At 42.1% G+C, this 22026-nt stretch overlaps 1 protein-coding gene across 1 annotated transcript; it reads left to right on the top strand.

The window, feature by feature from the left end:
- The first annotated feature begins 352 nt into the window (after window positions 1-352).
- CD160 (CD160 molecule) lies at window positions 353-19287 on the top strand. Its single transcript, XM_003268090.4, has 6 exons — window positions 353-413; window positions 5256-5361; window positions 8979-9123; window positions 11461-11787; window positions 16753-16890; window positions 18620-19287. Exons 3-6 carry the CDS (start codon window positions 9051-9053, stop codon window positions 18625-18627), a joined length of 546 nt encoding a protein of 181 aa, XP_003268138.1. The 5' UTR covers window positions 353-413; window positions 5256-5361; window positions 8979-9050; the 3' UTR covers window positions 18628-19287.
- Window positions 19288-22026: the final 2739 nt, after the last annotated feature.

The following is a 22026-nucleotide window of genomic DNA, read 5'->3' as shown; positions in this document are numbered from 1 at the left end:
AGTTATTCTATCACCAGTCCTTTCCTTATTATGAATTAGCAAATACAAAATCTTTGTTCCCCAGGGTAAAGAAAAGAATTTTAAGAAGTGGTTTTTCTCAGCCCCCTCAGCACCCTAGTCTATTTCTAACACCAAAAAGACAAAACAAGGGAGAGGAAAGGAGAGGAGATGGAGGACCAGTTGCAGGAAAGAAAGGAGAAAAAAATCCACAGTGGGGGTGGCGGAAGATCTATGACTGCTAACAACCCATTCTGTGGTTTTCAAAGAGCGAATATAACAGCTATGTAAGTGTGAGCAATGATGAAACTGGAGAGACAGGGTTTTAACAAGATGCAAGAACAATCCGAGGACTGAGAGCCATTTCAACGTGAGCCCCCAGTCTGAGAACAAGAAAGAAGAACTTCTGTCTTGAGGTAAAAAGGCCTGCTGGGGACCTGGGGTCCAGGCGAAGGGACGGGATAGTTGATGGAAATGCTCAGGTGAGAACAGGCTTCCCATGAGGTCCCTGAGAAACCTGCCTTTTGGAGGGAAATGTCCTCTGCCCTCTGGAGCCTGGGGAGAAGGTTATTTCTGCCTGCCAGACCAGCATGCTCGCTTTTCTTCCATGGGCATTCAGGGATCCTGGCCCCATTCTGACATTCCTCAAATGGAGGAATTCCTCAAATTACCAGGGGAAAGTTACCAAAGTTTAGATCTGCTGGAGCTCTTCAAGGCTTGGCCTGAGACAAGCCGGGAGGTGCCACGGGGCTTGGAGCTGGCCCTGTGAGGCACCTCTGGGGGAAGTTCATGTCCTAGGTGGTTCACATCATGGACCTCTTGGAGGTCCGTGAATAGATTTATTCATGGGATTTGTGAATTGGGGGGAAAATACATCTTTATTTTCACTAATCTTTAATTGAAAGTTAGCACTTGCTTCAGTTATGAATGTAGACAATGAACCACAATAGAATTTGCCATCAATAGAAAACACAAATATTTTCAAATCTCATTACAGTTGTTATAGATTTCTCCAAATGTCCTTAACGCTCAGCACTACTACAGAATTACAACAGTTATTAGGCTGATGCCAGATCTAAAGAAGCATGTGTACTGCTCTACCACACATTCTTCTAATGTTTTGACAACTGTCTTGTCATAATTTGTTCCCTTTATTATCCCATGTATCTTATGAATTTTTAAATGTTATTCTGAGAAGGGACTCCATATGCCTTCCCAGAGTCAGGCACCTGCTTTGGTGTGTTGAGCAGGAAGCCTGAGATCTCAGACAAGAGCTTCAAGGGCCCCCCAGCCCAAACGTCTGTTTACTAACAAGTCTGGTTCTACTTTAAGGCAGTTGGGGTTGTGGAGATTGAAAAAGAAGCCCCTTCACAGCTGCAAATGAGAGCTTTCTGGGCGTCTTTTTCAGTGTTGTGGGAGATCTGTATACAGAGGTATTTGTGGAGCTCAGAGCTGACCTTCCACCTCCTCTGAGAGGTTAGATCCGGGCTCCGGTGGCAGAGGAAATGGAGTCTCTTCCTTGCCATCTTGTCCCCACCCTCCCCAGAAAAACCTCTGGCAAAGCTTTATGTGTCATCTAACCGTCACCACATTCCTATGAGGGAGCTTTAAACACAAGAGGAATGTGAGGCTGAGTGAGGTCCAGCAATGTGCTGGTCACACAAAGCTCGGATTTGAACCCAGGAGTCCACAAGACCCCAGGACCGCCTCCGAAGGTGCGGGAGGGAAGAGTTTCCCGCCGTCTGTGAGCTGTCGCCTGAGAGAGGCACCGGGCCCTGGGGCCACCAGCGCAGCTCAGGAGCCCCGGGGAAGATCAAAGATGAGGAATGCCAACTCCACGGGCACCCTCCCCCCTGCCCGCGCTGGGGCTCACAACGTTTTAAGAGGGGAGACCCGCCCCTGGCGTGTAGTGGCCCCAGAAACTTCTCACGACCACCCGCTCTCCCCCTATCAAGGGCCAGACTTCTCACGATCACCCGCTCTCCCCCTATTGAGGGCCAGGTGCCGCTCTAGTACATGCTGCGTCCCCAGGACCCACCAGGCCCAACTTTGCACCCCCTCATCTCCCCTCCTAGTTTAGACTTTCCCTGGCTAGCCCTCTTGCTCGCTGGATGGCCCATGGCTGGAGTGACGCGGGCCAACGCAGGGCAGGTCGGGGGTCACTCGGCTTTGGCTGAAAGGCAGCGCCCTCTAGCGGCCAGAGTGCGAAATCAGCGCCCCTGGCTCCGCGCTGCCGGGTCTCCATCATATCAGGGTGCTCCCCTCTCGGGCACCAAGGTCACTTCCCAGAGCATCCTTGCACAGTGACCCTGCCGCCCCCCAGCGCTGGTGAGGGGCCCACAACAGACTTGCATGCTCTTCTTCAACTCGGCCCTAGGCACCGCGAAGCCTGGCCACTCCAGTGGAATGACCAGCTGCATCAGCCCCTCCAAGCCTGTCCGCCTGTCCTCTCTCTCCTTGGAAGCGGTCCCTACCCTGCGCCCCTCCCATCCCGCTGCACCAGTCCCTTAGGAAACACGCCTAGAGAAGGGACACGACCTTGTCAACATTCCATAGCTACCTAGTGCGGAGCCAGGACTGGAAGCCAGATCTCCTCAGCCCATTCTCCACCTTAATTCACCCACCGTATTCTTTAGTCAACAACTCCCCAGAGCCCACAAACATCTATGAGGGCCTAACTTCATTGCCGTCTTGCAGCCTTTCCACATCCCTCATCCAGAATTTCTCCTTTGCTGCCGCTTGACACTTTATGACCTTATTACTGTTCTTAGTACAGTCGTTCTTGTGTTAACAGCTGTTCGTGAATGGATGAGTGGCTGTGAGGAGAAGGACAAAGGGGACTCCAAGAGAAAGACTCTCATAACTTGGGTTACAGTCCTGCTCCCCAACTTAGGAGCTGTGATTTTAAGCAAGTCACAAGGCCTCTCCAAGCCTCTATATGCTTGGTACAAATAATAAATTTTTAAAAATAATAACGGCTTAGTGTTTTATAAGGACTAAACACAGTCTTGCAGGCAGATGTGCCTGGAACACTGTCCATTGATTCCAATATAAGAAAGCATAAAAATAATCATAGCTATCATTTATTGAGCCCTTACTCTCTGCCAGGCACTGTGCTAAGTAGTTTACATAGGTGACCTCATTTGACCCTCACAACCCTAGGAAGAGAATATTTTGTCACCATTTTATAGGTCATTAAGAGATTAAGAAACTTGCCCAATATTACACAGATAGTAAGTGTCAAAGCCAGATCTGAAACATCCTGGTCTGACTCTAGAGACCATTCAACCACTAAAACGTCTGCCTCTGCTGTGTTAGTGATCTCTCTGTGCCCCATGGTGCCTGACACATTACAGATGCTCCGTGTTTCTGAAATATGTCTATTTATTAAAGGCTGAGCATAGTGCCTGGCCCAGGAGCCTAAGAAACTTGACCAAATCATGCAACTATTAAGTTTTTTTGTTTTTATTTTTGTTTTTTCGAGACAGAGTCTTGCTCTGTCACCCAGGCTGGAGTGCAGTGGCGCGATCTCGGCTCACTGCAAGCTCTGCCTCTCGGGTTTACGCCATTCTCCTGTCTCAGCCTCCCGAGTAGCTGGGACTACAGGCGCCCGCCACCACGCCCGGCTAATTTTTTGTATTTTTTTTAGTAGAGATGGGGTTTCACCGTGTTAGCCAGGATGGTCTCGATATCTTGACCTCGTGATCTGCCCACCTCGGCCTCCCAAAGTGCTGGGATTACAGGCGTGAGACACCGCGCCCGGCACCACTGTTAAGTTTTAGGACCAGGATTTGAACACAAACTCTCTGGCTCTAGAGTCTATGCTTTTTAACCATAATTCTGGGCTGAATGAATAATTGCAATCCTTCTTTATCTTCCTCTTCGAATAAAATGATGCTTTGTCACTTAAATTATATTTATATACACTAATTTAGTTTATTTTTTATACAAATTATAATTACATAACATTCTATTCTGTGGATCTGCAATAATTTATTCAACCATTCTCACCAGTGGGTCTTCACCTGTTTCATTTTTTTGTGGGGGCAGGAAGGCAACGAAGTTTTGCTCTGTTGCCCAGGCTGGAGTGCAGTGGCGTGATCTTGGCTCACTGCAATCTCTGCCTCCCAGGTTCAAGCAATTATCCTGCCTCAGCCTCCTGAGTAGCTGGGATCACAGGCACCTGCTACAACGCCCAGCTAATTTTCGCATTTTTAGTAGAGCCAGGGTTTCACCATGTGGGCCAGGCTGGTTTCAAACTCCTGACCTCAGGTGATCCGCACACCTCCCAAAGTGCTGGGATTACAGGTGTGAGCTACCACACCTGGCCTTCACCTGTTTCTATTTTTTTGGTATTATAAACAATGCTGCAGTGAATATCCTTGTACATATATACTAGTACCCTCATGCTTTTATTTCTGTAAGCTATAGCCAAAGGGACAGGGTATGTGCATTTGAAATGTTAATATATAATGAGTATTCCCCCAAAGCTCCATAACAATGTATAGTTCTACCTAGAGTGAATGATTGCACATATTTCTTCTTGACCTTACCAAAATTTGATTTATCTTTTAAATTTTTGTTCATTTAACAGGTGGTAATTCTGAAATTCTGAACTCTGAATTTTTAATTTGTACTTCCCTGAATACTTGTAAAACTGAAAAACTTTTTATTGCATTTCGTCTTTTGTGAACTGCCTATTCAGATACTCTATCTTTTATTGTTTCTAATAATTCTTAATTAAGTTTCTTGGGTTTTCCAGATGTAAGTTATATCACATATAAATAGTAATAAATTTGCCTTAAGATTTCCAATATTTATACCCTTTGCTTTATTTTCTTGTCTAAATATAATGGCAAACACTTTCAGAACAATGTGAAATAACAGAAATAATAGGAAGCATCTCTGCCTTGCTCCTAATATTAATAGAAATTATCCCATATTTTACCATTAAATATGATGCTGAAATTTTATCTGAGATATACATTTCTCCATTATATTGAATAGTATTCATCCATTACCATTTTACTTAGGATTTTAGTGGGAATTAATCTAAGATGTTATCAGAAGGTAATATTGACTTTCTTTTTTGATCCAGTAGTATGTTAATTAATAGATTTCCTAATATTAAATCATCCAAGAATTTCTAAAAATGAAACCTTATTCCATTTGTCATGGTGTATTATATTTTTAATATCTTGTAGGATTGGTTAATTTTTGTGTGTGTGTAATTTTTGATTTTGGTTTTCTTGAGACAGAGTCTCACTGTCAACCAGGCCAGAGTGCAGTGAAGATCATACCTCACTGCATCCGTGAACTCCCGGGCTCCTCCCACCTAAGTTTCTTGAGTAGCTGGGACTTCAGGTATGCACCACCACACCTGGCTAATTTTTGTATTTTTTGTAAAGACATGGTCTCACTTTGCTGCCCAGGCTGGTCTCAAATTCCTGGGCTCAAGTGATCCTCCCACCTCAGCCTCCCAAAGGGTTGGGATTACAGGCGTGAGCCACCGCAACTGGGCCTTTCAATTTTTAAAAATTTAAATAAAATATTATAAAACAGAATACAGCAGCATATGAAAAGAATAACATACTAGGCCGGGCATGGTGGTTCACGCCTGTAATCCCAGCACTTTGGGAGGCCAAGGTGGGTGGATCACAAGGTTAGGAATTCAAGATCACCCTGGCCAAGATGGTGAAACCCCGTCTCTACTAAAAATACAAAAATTAGCCGCGCACAGTGGCAGACGCTTGTAATCCCAGGTACTCGGGAGGCTGAGGCAGGAGAATTGCTTGAACCCGGGAGGTGGAGGTTGCAGTAAGCCGAGATCGCGCCACTGCACTCCAGCTCGGGTGACAGAGTGAGACTCTGTCTCAAAAGAAAAGAATAACATACTATGACCAAATGGCTTCAGTTTTTGTTTGTTTGTCTGAGACTGCAAAGATGTATCAATTTTAGGAAATCTATTAATGTAGATCACCATCTTAATATATCTTAAAGAAAAATAGGCCAGGACGCGGTGGCTCACGCTTGTAATCCCAGCACTTTGGGAGGCCGAGGCGGGCGGATCACGAGGTCAGGAGATCGAGACCACGGTGAAACCCCGTCTCTACTAAAAATACAAAAATTTAGCCGGGCATGGTGGCGGGCGCCTGTAGTCCCAGCTACTCGGAGAGGCTGAGGCAGGAGAATGGCGTGAACCCGGGAGGCGGAGCTTGCAGTGAGCCGAGATTGCGCCACTGCACTCCAGCCTGGGCGACAGAGCGAGACACTGTCTCAAAAAAAAAAAAAAAAAAAGAAAAATAATATCATTTTAGTTGATATTTAAAGGCAATTAATAAAACATTCACATCCATCCTTGACATTTTAAAACTCTTAATAGAATAGAAATAAATGTATATTCCTTAATAAAATACATCTCATTCTCAAAGCTACTATAATACTTAATAAGGAAACATTTAAGCATCCCCCATTAAACTTAGAAAAAAGACAGAGATTCATTATTACCATTATTATTTAATATTTTTTCTGGAGATATTAACCAACACAATTAGAAGAAAGAAATCAGAGATATAAAATAGAAAAGGAAGTAATTATCATTATTTACACATAATATGACTGCATGACTGGAAAATCCAACAGAATCAACTGAAAAATGAGAGAATTAAGGGAGGGGAGCTGGGTATGAAATTAATATCTAGTAAAACAAATAGCCTTTCATATATGAACAACAATGAAAAATTAAAAGATATAATGAATGATATAAAGAGACTGAAAAAATAAGTTAAAAAATACAACAAGTGGAAACAACAGATGCTGGAGAGGATGTGGAGAAACAGGAATGCTTTTACACTGTTGATGGGACTGTAAATTAGTTCAACCACTGTGGAAGACAGTGTGGGGATTCCTCAAGGATCTAGAACTAGAAATACCATTTGACCCAGCAATCTCATTACCGGGCATATACCCAAAGGATTATAAATCATTCTATGATAAAGATGCACAAGTGTGTTTATCGTGGTGCTATTCACAATAGCAAAGACTGGGAACCAACCCAAATGTCCATCAATGATAGACTGGATTAAGAAAATGTGGCACATATACACCATGGAATATTATGCAGCCATAAAAAGGATGAGTTCATGTCCTTTGCAGGGACATAGATGAAGCTGGAAACCATCATTCTAAGCAAACTATCCCAAGGACAGGAAGCCAAACACTGCATGTTCCCACTCATAAGTAGGAGTTGAACAATGAGAACACATGGACACAGGGCGGGGAACATCACACACCGATGCCGTTCCGGGGGTGGGGGCCCGGGGGAGGGATAGCATTGGGAGAAATACCTAATGTAAATGACAAGTTGATGGGTGCAGCAAACCAACATGGCACATGTACACCTATGTAACGAACCTGCACATTGTGCACATGTACCCTAGAACTTAAAGTATATTAAAAAAAAAGATACAATGGATAAAAGATGACATTTTCAATAGTGAAAAAGAATATGAATTACTCAAGAAACAAACTTAGCTAAGAAGTGGACGAGGACTTTATGAAGAAAACTTCTATACATACCTGAGACACACATATTTGAAAAATGAATTATCACACTCTTGGTTCAAAAGAATCAATGTCACAACAAATTCAGTTCTCCCTAAGTTAAAATATAAATTGAACATATCCCAATTTTAAAATACCAATAGGACTTTTTCTTGGTGGTACACACAGTAGGAAGGGCGAGACTAGACAAGCTGATTATAAAAATCAGAAAAATAAATTTATAGAAAAATTCTTGTTTTCCCCTTTTGAATTTTAAATGCTGTGAATGTAATTACCTCTTCAAAAGTTATAAACTACAAAACTTTAAATATATTTTAAAAACATATACACACATAGAGAGGATTTTTTAAAATAAAAATGTATTTATTTTATACACATAATTGCAATTTGCCCTTTTTGACCTAATGATATATCATGAACATCCCTCCAGGCCCATATTTATAGAAGTATCTCTTTCTTTTAATAATATATAATATTTTGTTGCATAGATTAACTGAAACTTATTAAACCATTTCCCTATTGATGAAATTCAAGTGTTTGTTTTTCTTCAGTTTGTTTATTTTGAAACAGGAGTAATTTTTCTTATCCAGGATTAGAAGATGTAACTATAAAAAGTAAAACAATAAAAATATTGAAAGAAAATTATAGCCTCAATTGGAGGGAAACTTTCCTAAACAATGCAGGAAACCCAGACAACTTAAAGGAAAAGATAGATATGTTGTATTTAATTACATACAATGTAAACTTCCCTTGTGAAAAAAAGCATCATAAAAAAAGTGAAGAGACAAACAACAAATTGGGAGAAAGTGTTTGCCTAAGAAAATGGCAGATGGGTTAAGATCTCTAATACGGAGAAAGTTCCTAAAAGTTAAGAAATGTAAAGAATATGAACACACAATTCATACACAAGGAAATACTAATGACCAATAAGCATATGAAAAGATCCTCAACCTCACTAATCATGGAAATGCAACATAAAACAGATCTAATTTTTCATCTATCAGATTGGCCAAAATGTTAAAATACAGATAATACCCAGAGCTGGCAAGGGCACGAGGAAATGTACACTATCAAGCATTCTTGGTGAACATCTGATTCTCAACAGCCTTTTTGGAGAGCAATCTGATTATAGTAGAAAAGAAGTTTTAATCTTCATATTCTTTGACCCAGCAATCCAATTTAACTTAAAAAAATATATATGAGAAAATAGCCTTTAGTGTCTCCCTATGTCTCTCCCTCCCTGGCTCCCAGCGTATCTCACTTGGTTTACCGCCTCACTTCCCAGCCAGCTGGACTCTCATGCCCAAGCCCTCCTCTACCTCCATCATACTCTAGCCAATCAAAGCTAGAGCCTGGGATGGGGAGATGGTCTTGGAGCCCTGGAAGGCTTTGTCTAGTGGGTCCCCCTGTGCTTTCAGGAGAGTGAAGCCAAGGATACCAGCAGAGCCAACATTTGCTTCAAGTTCCTGGGCCTGCTGACAGCGTGCAGGATGCCGTTGGAACCCGGCAGAGGCTGCTGTGCCCTGGCCATCCTGCTGGCAATTGTGGACATCCAGTCTGGTGGTGAGGATAGGCCCTAGAGCAGAGACGGCCCTGGGGAGGATCCTGGGCTTGTGGGAAGGGCTGGATCCCGTGATTTTCTCTGGTGGGGAAACAAAGGACTCTTTTTTTTTTTTGAGGGAGTCTCGCTCTGTCACTCAGGCTGGAGTGCAGTGGCGCGATCTCGGCTCACTGCAACCTCCGCCTCCCAGGTTCAAGCAATTCTCCTGGCTCAGCTTCCCAAGTAGCTGGAACTACAGGCATATGCCGCCATGCCTGGCTAATTTTTGTATTTTTAGTAGAGACGGGGTTTCACCATATTAGTCAGGCTGGTCTTGAACTCGTGCCTGACCTCAGGTGATCCTCAGGCGCCTGGCTGACTCACTCTCCTTGGCATTAAGGAAAGGGTAAAAAATATATTATCTTTTTCTTTTTCATTAGAACTGATACTACTGCCTCTCTATCAGACATTCTGTCTCTGCTATGTGTTTCAAAGAACCTGGTAATCTGCGCCTCAACCTAAGATTCCTTTAGGCTCTTATATACTATAAATTTGTGAAATCCAGGTTTGAGATCCAGATACTGCAATCTTCATTAACTTCAGCAGCTAGTTTAGCCACTCTGTGCCTCAATTGGTGTATTTATAAAATGGGAACAGTAATATCTGTCTCTATGGCTATACTGAGGATTTGATATACAGAAAAGCACTCTAATAGAGACCCTATAGAAGCTCCAGCTGGAAAGTAGAAATAAAATATAAACCATTTTGGAGTTAATCAATGGCTGGGATTGCAGGTCTCCCTCAGATATGGGTCTTGGAAGACCCATATCTCTTACTCTTGTAAGAGAATGGCATTTAATATGTAGGAGGCAGCCTCCATCTCTGCCTCTTCACCATTTTCATGCGAGTGAATTTAGTTTACTGTGTATACCAAGGGGAGTCTTACAAGGAAAAGCAAGTCATAGCAGATCAAGCTGCCAAGGGAGTGGGGTAGGGGGCTGGCAGCCTCAGCATCTGCCGGATGAGTTTTTAGCAGAGAGCTGGATTTAACCAAGATTGGGGTTTTGCAAGGATCCGTCACAGTAGGAGTAAAGCTAAGGGAGCTGAGGGTGGATATAAGGGAGAGATTATAATAATGGACTACAAAATATAAACTACAGAAGGTAGTGAAGTTTGAGGAGAGTGAGGGGCAGTACAAAGTTGGCAGGGCTAGTGCATTGCAAAATTAGGTCAGAGACACCCATTGAGCCAAAACATCCTGGGTTAACCCAACTGTTTTCTCCACTTCTGTATCCAGGTTACAGATTACTTACAGGGAAAATCAAGTGGGCAGATTGGCACCATCAGGGTCGTGGGCTTTGGATACCAATGGTCCCTCAATAATTAGTCTGTTTCTCCAGTCCATTCTAACTCCATTTCCACACAGTGGCTGTTTTTAATCATCTCTGGTATTTCTGTGGTCTCTCTTATCCAATATTTCTTAGAAAAACTTTTACTCATCCTTCAAGTCTCAGCTCCAGCACTAACTTCACTGTGAAGTTTTCCTGATTCTTCAGACTCAGGAATCTCTAAGATTCCTCAATTACAATAACTGTGGAATTAAATTGTAATTTTTTGCTAATTTGTTTTTACATTAGGCTTTAAACTGTGAGAGTGGCCAGGCACGGTGGTTCATGCCTGTAATCCCAGCAGTTTGGGAAGCAGAGGCAGGAGGGTTGCTTGATGCCTGGAGTTCAAGACTAGCCTGGACAACATAGTGAGAATCTGTCTCTACAAAATAAAAAATTAGCCAGGCATAGTGGTGCATACCTGTAGTGTTAGCTATTCAGAAGATAGAAGCAGGAGGATTGCTTGAGCCCAGGAGTTCAAAGGTGCAGTGAGTTACGATTGTGCCACTGCCCTCCAGCCTGGGTGACACAGCAAGACCTTGTTTTAAAAAAATTTTTTTTTAAATTAAAACTCCCCGGTCATCTAATGATTAGGAAAAAAAAAAAGGTCTGACAGTGGGGCTCACGTCCTAGTCATCATAGCCCCAGCAGGGCTTGGCAGAGTGAACACCTAAACATACTTGTTAAGTGGAGAAACAAATACACCTATGAATTAATGGATGCTTTGAGCATATTATTTAGTCCCTTAATTTTCATTTTCCAGATGAATAAACTACTGCCCAAGGAGTTAGGTAACTTGCTTACAGTCACACAGCCATTGATAGAGCTGGAATTTGTATTTCCTGTCTGCCAGCACTACTGCCAGGTTCTGCTTCAGTCCTTCCTTGAAGACTTCTAGTGATAAGGAGCAGTTATGGTGAAATTCACAGAATGCTACCTGACCTCTGGGTAATTCTTCCCTTTCCATTCCAGGATGCATTAACATCACCAGCTCAGCTTCCCAAGAAGGAACGCGACTAAACTTAATCTGTACTGTGTGGCATAAGAAAGAAGAGGCTGAGGGGTTTGTAGTGTTTTTGTGCAAGGACAGGTCTGGAGACTGTTCTCCTGAGACCAGTTTAAAACAGCTGAGACTTAAAAGGGATCCTGGGATAGATGGTGTTGGTGAAGTATCATCTCAGTTGATGTTCACCATAAGCCAAGTCACACCATCACACAGTGGGACCTACCAGTGTTGTGCCAGAAGCCAGAAGTCAGGTATCCGCCTTCAGGGCCATTTTTTCTCCATTCTATTCACAGGTGAGTCTCTAATACTCCTAATGCCACCAGGCGGGACGGTGAGCAGGGTTGACAGCTAGAGATGTAACCAGATGGTTCAGGTCCTGGAAAGGCAGTTTCCTTCTTCCTCAATCCTTTTCCAACATCCCCATTGGCAGATGCTGCCTTTCTTCAAAGTGCACATACAAACATAATGTCATTTTGTCTTTAATTTTAAAACTCTTAGTTGGGGTTGCCATCGCATTTTTACTGACAGGGAGATGGTGACACAGGGGTTGAAGAGACTTGTCCAGTGCTACTCACTGACTGGTGAAAGTAAAAACAGATAGAAATTATGCCTCCTGGCCAGGTATGGTGGCTCATGCCTGTAATCCCAGCATTTTGGGGGGCTGAGGTAGGCAGATCACCCGAGGTCAGGAGTTCAAGACCAGCCTAACCAACATGGAGAAACCTTGTCTCTACTAAAAATACAAAATTAGCCGGGTGTGGTGGCGCATGCCTGTAATCCCAGCTACTCAGGAGGCTGAGGCAAGAGAATCGTTTGAACCTGGGAGGCAGAGGCTGCAGTGAGCCGAGATTGCGCCATTGCACTCTAGCTTGGGCAACTAGAGCGAAACCATGTCTCAAAAAAATAAAAAAATAAAAAACAAAAAAAGAAAAGAAAGAAATTAGGCCTCCTGATTCCCAATTCAGAACTCTCCCAGAAATGTGGCTATATTTCTAAATTCAGGCAGACAACGAGATTAGGTTTGAGATAATACGGGTATCTGTCTTAAGGAGCATTTAGTTGGAAGAAACAGAAACCAATTCAAAGTACCATAGATTAAAGGAGGAAAAAATAATGCAAAAAAGTACAGCTGGCCCTCCTGAGTTCTAGTTCCTGGAATCAGAAACTAGAAAGGGGACAGGACGCAAAACAGTTACCATTTCAAACTCTGAGGCAGCAAGGCCTCTGGCTTCTGCATCTGTCTTTCACTCTGTGCATGCTCCCCCTGCTCCATTACTACTTTGGCATATCCTAAATATGGCCACTCCAGCCCCAGCTTGATGTGGCTTCCTTAAGTCAAATTGTGCCCAACAGAAAGTGTCTGTGTTCCTATATTCCCAGACAATAGAGCAAGCCTTCAAAATTCTGTGGGAAAAAAAAAGTTTACCTAGAATTATATATTCAGCCAAATTATAAACCAAATGTAAGGAAAGAAAAAAGACACTATCACGAGATGCAATGACTCAAAAAAATTTGCCTTCCATGTGATCTTTTCAAAGAAGCTACCAGAGGATGTGCTTCAGTAAAACAAGAAAGTGAATCCGTAAAGGGGATAAAATGAGATACAGGAAACAAGGAATCTAACAAGGAAGTTCTAGGCTGAACACAGTGGCTCATGCCTGTAATCCCAGCACTTTTGGAGGCCAAGGTGGGAGGATCACTTGAGCCCAGGAGTTAGAGATAAGCCTGGGCAACACAGGGAGACACCATCTCTAGTGGAAAAGAAAAAAAAAAAAAAGGAAATTCTAGAATTAAAAAAGGGCAGTTAGTCCAGAAGAGAGCAAGAGAAAGAAGACTCCAGAAGGGAGATCTCTAGGAGGTAAAAATGGAATTGACAGACAGATCATCTTTCTAAAGGCCCATTAAAGACCCGATAAAAGGATTAAAGAAATGGATATGGAAAACTCTGCCAGTAAAAAAATAAAATAAAATCAGGCTGTAGAAAAAACTAAATTTTACAAAAGAAACATAGCACACGACTTGATTTTGCAAAAAATAACACAGAATCCAAATTATGTAAACATGACTAATTTAAATAAAATTTGGGGTACAATTATTTTTAGAAGAATGCAGAGAAGGAAAATGGGTGAAAGTATAATCCTCATTTACTATATTCTAGCACATCTTCATCTACTATAGCAGAAAGCCAATAGAAAATGTCTAAATTTTATCACTAGGAAGCAGCAATATGAGCATATTATTTAGGAATATAATAAGACATCTCGAAGAGTTGACAGTGGTTGTCTCAGACAATAAGCCTAGGAGGATAAAAGGGCACTGCTATTATTCTCTATGAACTTTTACAACTATCTTACTTCTCCATTAACTTACAACTATCTTACTTTTTTTTTCTTTTTGTTTTTTTGAGACAGACTCTCACTCTGTGGTCCGGGCTGGAGAGCAGTGGCGTGATCTCGGCTCACTGCAACCTCCACCTCCAAGGTTCAAGTGATTCTCCTGCCTCAGCTGCCCAAATAGCTGGGACTACAGGCACACGCCACCACACTCTGCTAATTTTTTTGTATTTTTAGTTGAGACAGGGTTTTGCCATGATGGCCAGGATGGTCTCAAACTCCTGACCTCAGGTGATCTGTCCACCTCAGCCTCCCAAAGTGCTGGGATTACAGGTGTGAGCCACCATGCCTGACCTATCTTACTTTTTAAGAAAAATAAGTATAAATTACCCACTCACCACCCTCCCCCCATGAAAAACTGGCCCAGAGCCTTTGAACAAATGTTTTTAATCACCTCCTATGGTTCCTAGTTAATTCAAATTTTCAACTTGTTTAGTTTGATTGACTTTGTTCCTTGCTTCCTGGTGTCTTCCTGTCTGACCTAGCTATAGCATTCAGCACTTCTGACTATTCCCTCCTTCATCAAACTGTCATCTCTAGTGGCTTCTGTGACTGTACTCCCCTGGTTCTCTACCTGCCTGTTCTTTTGTCTTCTCTATTTCCTCCTCCCACCTCTCAAACATGAGTATTCCCCAAGACTCACTTCTCACCCCTTCAACCTTTACTCTCTCTCCCTAGTTCTCATCTACCCATGATTTAAACCAGCATCTCCCTGCAATTGACCAGCAAATCAACTTCTCCAGGAATATAATAACCCCTTTCCTAAGTTTTAATTAAATGTTTAAACTAAAAACTGTACTCCTAGCTCCTGGATGTCCCACCATTTCCTCAAACTCAGTATCAAAGCTATCCTCCTGAGACCCTATTTCTGTTCATGACTTAGTCAACTTTGGTTCCTCCTTTTTTCTTAACCCCCAATTCAGAGAGTTACTAAGTACTGCTGTTCTTCCGCACAGCAGTACTTAGTGGGGAGGAATAGCAGTACTTTGTTATTCCTTTCCTTCCAAAGGTGCTTTTCAAGTCTTCATCACCTCACACTTAACATATTCCTATAGTCTCCTAACTAGTGAGTCCCTAGAGTTCAGCAACTGTGCCCTACTCACCTTTATATCTCCCACACCTACCACAGGGCCTAGCACTGAGTTGTTGCCTAATAAATGGTCCAGCAACTCTAAATACTGTTTCTGCCTCCAATCCATTCTACATACTACCACCAGCTTGTCTTTCCAAAATGCTAATTTATACATGCCACATCACTCAGTTTTAATGGCTTCTCACTGTCTATGGGATAAAGTCTAAATTACGTTAGCCTGGCACTAGAGACTCTGTAGCATTTCATTCTATTTATGTGAATACATTGCTTCAGTTAAACTGCACTAGTGGATACTCCTCTTTCATTCATCTAACAAATATGTATTGTGCATCCCAGGCCCAGCGCTAAGCCTTGGAGAATAGAATGAGGTACAACACAGTCCTTGCTCCTTATAACCTAAATCTTGTTCTCCTAATATATTGTTTTAGTTGTGAAGATTCTCCCTAAGAAAGAATGCTTTTCTTATCTTCTCAGCATATTTAAGTATTGGAGTCAGCACATCTAGATGGTTCCCCAAATGTGGAAATTAGGTGCATTTTGGAAGGTAAAACTAGTTAAGAGGAGACAGGTAACACATAATAAACAATGTCAGGGTGGGTGGTGGCTCACACCTGTAATCCCAGCACTTCGGGAGGCTGAGGCTGGCAGATCACTTGAGATCAGGAGTTCGAGACAAGCCTGGCCAACATGGTGAAACCCTGTCTCTACTAAAAAAAACAAAAATTAGCCCAGTGTGGTAGCACGCACCTGTAATCCCAGCTACTTGGGAGGCTGAGGCAGGAGAATCACTTGAACCCGGGAAGCAGAGGTTGCAGTGAGCCGAGATTGCACCACTGCACTCCAGCCTGGGCGACAGAGCCAGACTCTGTCTCAGAAAAAGAAATAATAAAATAAAATAAAATAAAATAAAAAACAATGTCTGCCATTTACTGAGTGCTTACTGTGGGCCAGGCATTGTGCTAAGTGATATAATATTATTTAATCTCCATGGTCTTTTGAGCTATTGTCCTGTGATAACTCAAGCTTGAAGATAATTTATGTTCATCCAACTAGTAAATGATGGATAAAAATCCAGATCTAGTCCAGGTGCAGTGTCTCATGCCTGTAACCCCAGCACTTAGGGAGGCCAAGGCAGGTGCATCACTTGAACCCAGGAGTTCGAGACCAGCCTGGGCAACATAGTGAAAACCTGTCCCTACAAAAAATACAAAAATTGGCTGGGCATGGTGGCACATGCCTGTAGTCCCAGCTACTAGGAAAGCTGAGGTGGGAGGATCGATTGGGCTCGGGGCATGAGGCTGCAGTGAGCCATGATCACGCCACTGCATTCTAGCCTGGATGACAGAGCAAGACCCTGTCTCAAAAAAAACAAAAACAAAACAAACAAACAAACAAAAAACCCAGATCTATTCCAAAAGGGCAAGATTTTAACTTATGCTAAACTGCTTGACTCACTCTAGAAAATGGGGCTATCTGGGGATACCCAAGTCCAGGGTGACTAAGCTGTTTCAGCTATCTCTGTGGCAAAACTTTAGAGTTACTTTCAGATCTATCTGCATCCCTAGTGTCTGACACACAGGAGATTCTGTATTTATTTATGGCTGCTTAAGTACATCATCATTACCCACAATGTTAAAAATACTTATTTGGGCAACGAATTACAGCGGGAGGAATCCTTGGAGATCATAAAAGAGATGTTATGAGATGATGCAAAAGGAGGTACTGATGATTTCTGAAACCCTCCCCTGATCCATGATTCTCTTTTGAACCAGAGACAGGGAACTACACAGTGACGGGATTGAAACAAAGACAACATCTTGAGTTCAGCCATAATGAAGGCACTCTCAGTTCAGACTTCCTACAAGAAAAGGTCTGGGTAATGCTGGTCACCAGCCTTGTGGCCCTTCAAGGTATGTCCAAAAGAGCCGTAAGCACCCCAAGCAATGAGGTATATGTAAGGAGTCCATCTTCTTTACCCCAACGAAAAGTCCCACACATATAGCAGGCTCTTAATAAATTTGTTAAAGAACCTGTATGATGAATCAGATGCTTTACACATGATGATTCTAACCTTATACAACCCTTGCAAGCAAACATCCCCTGGTTACTCATCAGGAAACAGACACAAGGAAGTTAAATAGGGCCTGGTGCGGTGGCTCACGCCTGTAATCCCAGCACTTTGGGAGGCCGAGGCAGGCAGATGCCTTGAGCCTAGGAGTTTGAGGCCAGTCTGGGCAACACGGCGAAACCCCATCTATACAAAAAAACACAAAAATTAGTCAGGCATGGTGGCACACAACTGTAGCCCCAAGCTAAGGCACAAGGATCACCTGAGCCCAGGTTGGTTGAGGTTGCAGCGAGCCATGATCATGCCACTGTACTCCAGCCTGGGTGACAGGGTGAGACACTTTCTCAAAGAAAAAAAAAAAAAGAGTTACATGTTGCCAGTCACAGCAATTAATACAGATCCTTCTCACTCTAAAACCTTACACTCAGTAATGATCTACTATATGCAAAGCACCTCTTACCTCCTTCACCACCCCATTCATTGAGATTGACTCCTCCCCTTTCCAGAAACAGGACCACCTAAACATTCCCTATTCCAGTCCCTTATTTGCAAGTCATCAAAAGAAAACAGAGATTTCAAAAAGAAAACAGAGACCTTATCTGTAATCCTTGGTAAGGATCTTCCAAATTTAAGCCTATGCCAGTTTTCAGGAGGAAACATGAATATGAAAGTCTGACCTTTAGACATAATTTTTTATTGACTTTAAATTCCCTTGGTTAGGCTACTGTAACCAGTAAAATACATTTTAGAATAAAAATTCTAAAGGGGAAATTGAGTCTAGCCATACAACCTACTACCAGTTACTATCTTTGATTCGCAAGTCATCCTAGAGCAAAAAAAAAAAAAAAAAAAAATCACCTCTGGGCTTTTTTTCCTTTTCCACTCAGGTGAAGAGAATGAGCTTTTGAATCCAATTTTTTGTTTTCTCCTACATTCAAGTAGCTTTAAAGTTAACCAAAGGAAAAAACCAAAGCTCAATATTTGATTAAACGAGAAAATATACACTACTTAGAAGCTTTCTTTTCTTTATCCTTCTTCCCCAACTCAAGGCTTAGTAGAATTATTGAAAGAGGTAGTATTCAGTAGAATAGTACACATGCTTTTTCAGGTCCAGAAACACCACATAGATCAAGTTATCATGCTTACATGTGGGGAAAAGGAGGAAGGAGTTTCCTGGACCTCTGTGCCTCTCTCAGCTCATGAAACTAATTTCACTGAATATCCTTGTCTTATCACTGTGCCAACAATTCAGAGCTATACGTGGAAAACCTACCTTCAACTTTTTGAGTGGCATCTATTGCTTCTTTGATTGTTCCTTCCAGCAAGGAGCGATCAAAGGCTAGCCCCCTTCCCACTCCCACCAGAATCAGATTTGCTCAAGATTACAACCCTAATTTAGTAATAAGACGCAATACATAAAATAGTTCCCACTTTCCTTTTCCAATCCCTTTACAGTCATGAGGGCCTATCAAGCACACATCTCAGGACAGGTCAGACTTCATTATATCAGGTATTTTGTTGCTATTCTAAGTTATAAGGCAGTAATACAAACTTTCTTTTTCTTTCCACAGCTTTGTAAGCCTTGTGCCAAAAGAAACTTTTTAAAACAGCTACAGCAAGATGAGTCTGACTCTGGCTTAGTATCTTTCTCATTACAATAGGCACAGAGAAGAATGCAACAGGGCACAGGGGAAGAGATGCTAAATATACCAAGAATCTGTGGAAATATAAGATGGGGCAAATCAGTGTAATCCCTGACTTTGCTCCTCACCATCAGGGCAAACTTGCCTTCTTCCCTCCTAAGCTCCAGTAAATAGACAGAACAGCTTTCACCAAAGTGGCTAGAATAGTCCTCAAATATCGGATAAATATGTGCATTTTTGTACCCCAGAACAACTTTTCCTCCCTCTTCATCAATATAGTAAAATAAGTCAAGTCAAAAAAAATGAAAACACCAAATTTTGGGGGAATAAATTTTTATTTAACACTATAAAGGAAAGAGAGACAAAACAAGCAAAGATAGGTAGGACAGAAAGGAAGACAGCCAGACTCAGTGACTGACTTGGCATGAAAATGAGGAAATGCAGACAGACCTCAACATTCAACAACATCCACACAGCACTGCTGAAGAAGATTTGTGCAGACCAGGAGCACCACAGACTACCACTGCCCAGCTTCAACCAAATACTTGTTAACCTCTTTGGTCATTTCTCTTTTTAAATAAATGCCCATAGCAGTATTTGGAGTCTTTTCTCCTAAATCCACAAACTCTCTACTTTCTCTTTGGACAGATGACCTCTTGTCATAGTTAAGCAGAGTGGGCAGGATATTCCTGATAGGAGCAACTACATGAATAAAGGGGTTAAGAGCACAGAAATTTAGCTACAGCTCCATGGTGAGCTATTAAAAGGAAAGAGACACTTTACCTGTGCTCCTTGGCAAGGACCTGCCAAATGTGGGAGCTAAGGTTTGTGGGAACGGAAAGAGATATGGCTGAAGTAGATGAGGAAGACCCTTATTAGTGATAGTCTTGAACCTCAAACTAAGGATTTTAGACTGTATCCTATGGAGATAAAAGGACTAGCCATGAAGTCAAAAAGACCTGGATTCAAATTCTGGCTCTACAACATACCAGCTATTTGTCATTGGGCAAATGAATTTTTTTTTTTTTTTTTGAGATGGAATCTCACTCTGTGGCCGAGGCTGGAGTGCAGTGGCACGATCTCCGCTCACTGCAACCTCCACCTCCCTGGTTCAAGCAATTCTCCTGCCTCAGCCTCCCAAGTAGCTGGGACTACAGGCATGCACCACCATGCCTGGCTAATTTTTGGTTTTGGTAGAGACGGGGTTTCACCATGTTGGCCAGGCTGGTCTCAAACTCCTGACCTCAAGTGATCCGCCCGCCTCAGCCTCCCAAAGTGCTGGGATTACAGGCGTGAGCCACTGCACCCAGTGCAAATGAGGTTTTGAGATGCTATTTCTGTTTACCTATCTGTAAAAAGGGATATTGCCTACTGTATCTTCTCTTTCCACAGGATTGTTCTGGGAATCAAAATGAGTGTCTGGATTTGGAACCTAGAGCCGTTTGAATTCTGACTCCAAAGTCTCCAAAGCTTTCTCCACTACATCACATTCATCTTAATCTTTCTCTGTTTTAAATATGTTAGTTCTGTGTTTCTAACTAAATAATAAACTCACATAGGCAGAGATGTCTTTTGTTTTTACTATACAAATAATCTTCTGGAGCTACTCAACATTAGACAATCACTGGACGTCTCAGAAAGAAGATATATCCAACTATAGGAAAGGTTTCAGCCATTGTACTATACTAATTATAGTCCACATATAAAAATCTGACACATAATCACAGAAAGGAAACATGATCACTGCTTAAATGTCTTATGAAGACATTTAAGAGCATCATATTACTAGCTCTGACTAGCAATCACACTTTGTACATACCAACTGAGTCTTGCTTCTAAAGAGTATTTACTCTGCTTATCTCAAGACTTGGTTAAACAGAAATTTAAAATACTTGTGTCTTGGCTTCCAAAATGTGTTGATACAATTGACTTCAAATAAGCCTACAAATTTCATGCATAATAGGTAGTTTTCTGGACACGCATCTTAGCCCCAATCTATATGAGTGATTCACAACCATGGGTTTTGAACCTGTGAGGCCATGAGGTTATCAGAAGGAATCTATATACCATAATCTTCAGCCTGAATAAATATCTTTCAAATATTTGTATATACTATATTTCAATTGGATGTAGATTCTGGTGTGACTAATAAAGATAAATTGACTTAAAAGTATTACTGAAATCATAGCAGCTTTTTGTTACATATTCTTTAATCAAAAATACTAATAATATGGCTATCATGTTGTTGGAAGGGAATTTAATAATTTGGGGGCTTGTTGTTTTGAGACAGGGTCTCTCTCTGTTGCCCTGGACTGTAGTGGCACAATCTTGGCTCACTACAACCTCTGCTTCCTGGGTTCAAACGATTCTCCCTCCTCAGCCTCCCGAGTAGCTGGGACTACAGGTGCATGCCACCACACCTGGCTAATTTTTGTATTTTTAGTAGACATGGTGTTTTACTGTGTTGCCCAGGCTGGTCTCAAACTCCTGACCTCAAGTGATCTGCGTGCCTCAGCCTTAAAATGCTGAAATTACAGGCGTGAGCCACCATGCCCAGTCAAGAATCTAGTAATTTTTGGACCTGGAAAATTGTATTTCTTATTAGAAAAAGTAAAGAATCAGAGGCTTACATCCTATGATCACAGATCTAAGTGTTCTGGTTGAAAGAGGAAGAAGGGGCAACATACAAACTACACTTCTGTGGACACCACGTGTAGTTTGGCAGGAAAACATAAAGTATGCACATATAAAACCTTAAAAGTTGAATGCCTATAATGTACTTGTCTGTGGCAGGTATGAGAGATCGAAACCTTACAATGTCACTGGGATCAGACAAGGGCTCTATTTTGATCCTGGAAAGCATCACCAGCTGTATACAATGTATTCTATGCATTCTATTTTAAACCCCTGGAGCAGCTCAGTGGCTCCCCGGCTGAATACTGAGACACTGACACTACTGCAGGCTAGGATTTCCCCCTATAGGACAGCTACTTGTGATACTTACCCCATCAAAGTTTTCCTCCATCTTACTGTGACAGAACCTACATGAGATTCATTCGGGAAATTCTCAACAAGAGTACTCTATCCTGTAAGTCGTCCCCAATCCCCAGATCTCCAATGGATTATTCTTGTAAACAGCACTTTTATCTTCCAATCTCTCTACCACAGAGGCCAAAAAGGGTTTTCCCCTAACATCTAAATACCTACTCAGATACCAGCCCTGCTCCTTCTCTTAAAATCTGTCTTCTCACCTGGGTGCGGTGGCTAATGCCTGTAATCCCAGCACTTTGGGACGCCGAGATGGGTGATCACTTGAGGTCAGGAGTTTGAGACCA

This window comes from Nomascus leucogenys, chromosome 12 (assembly GCF_006542625.1).
Source record: "Nomascus leucogenys isolate Asia chromosome 12, Asia_NLE_v1, whole genome shotgun sequence".
Classification (NCBI taxonomy): domain Eukaryota; kingdom Metazoa; phylum Chordata; class Mammalia; order Primates; family Hylobatidae; genus Nomascus; species Nomascus leucogenys.
This window is presented reverse-complemented; position numbering and strand designations above follow the sequence as displayed.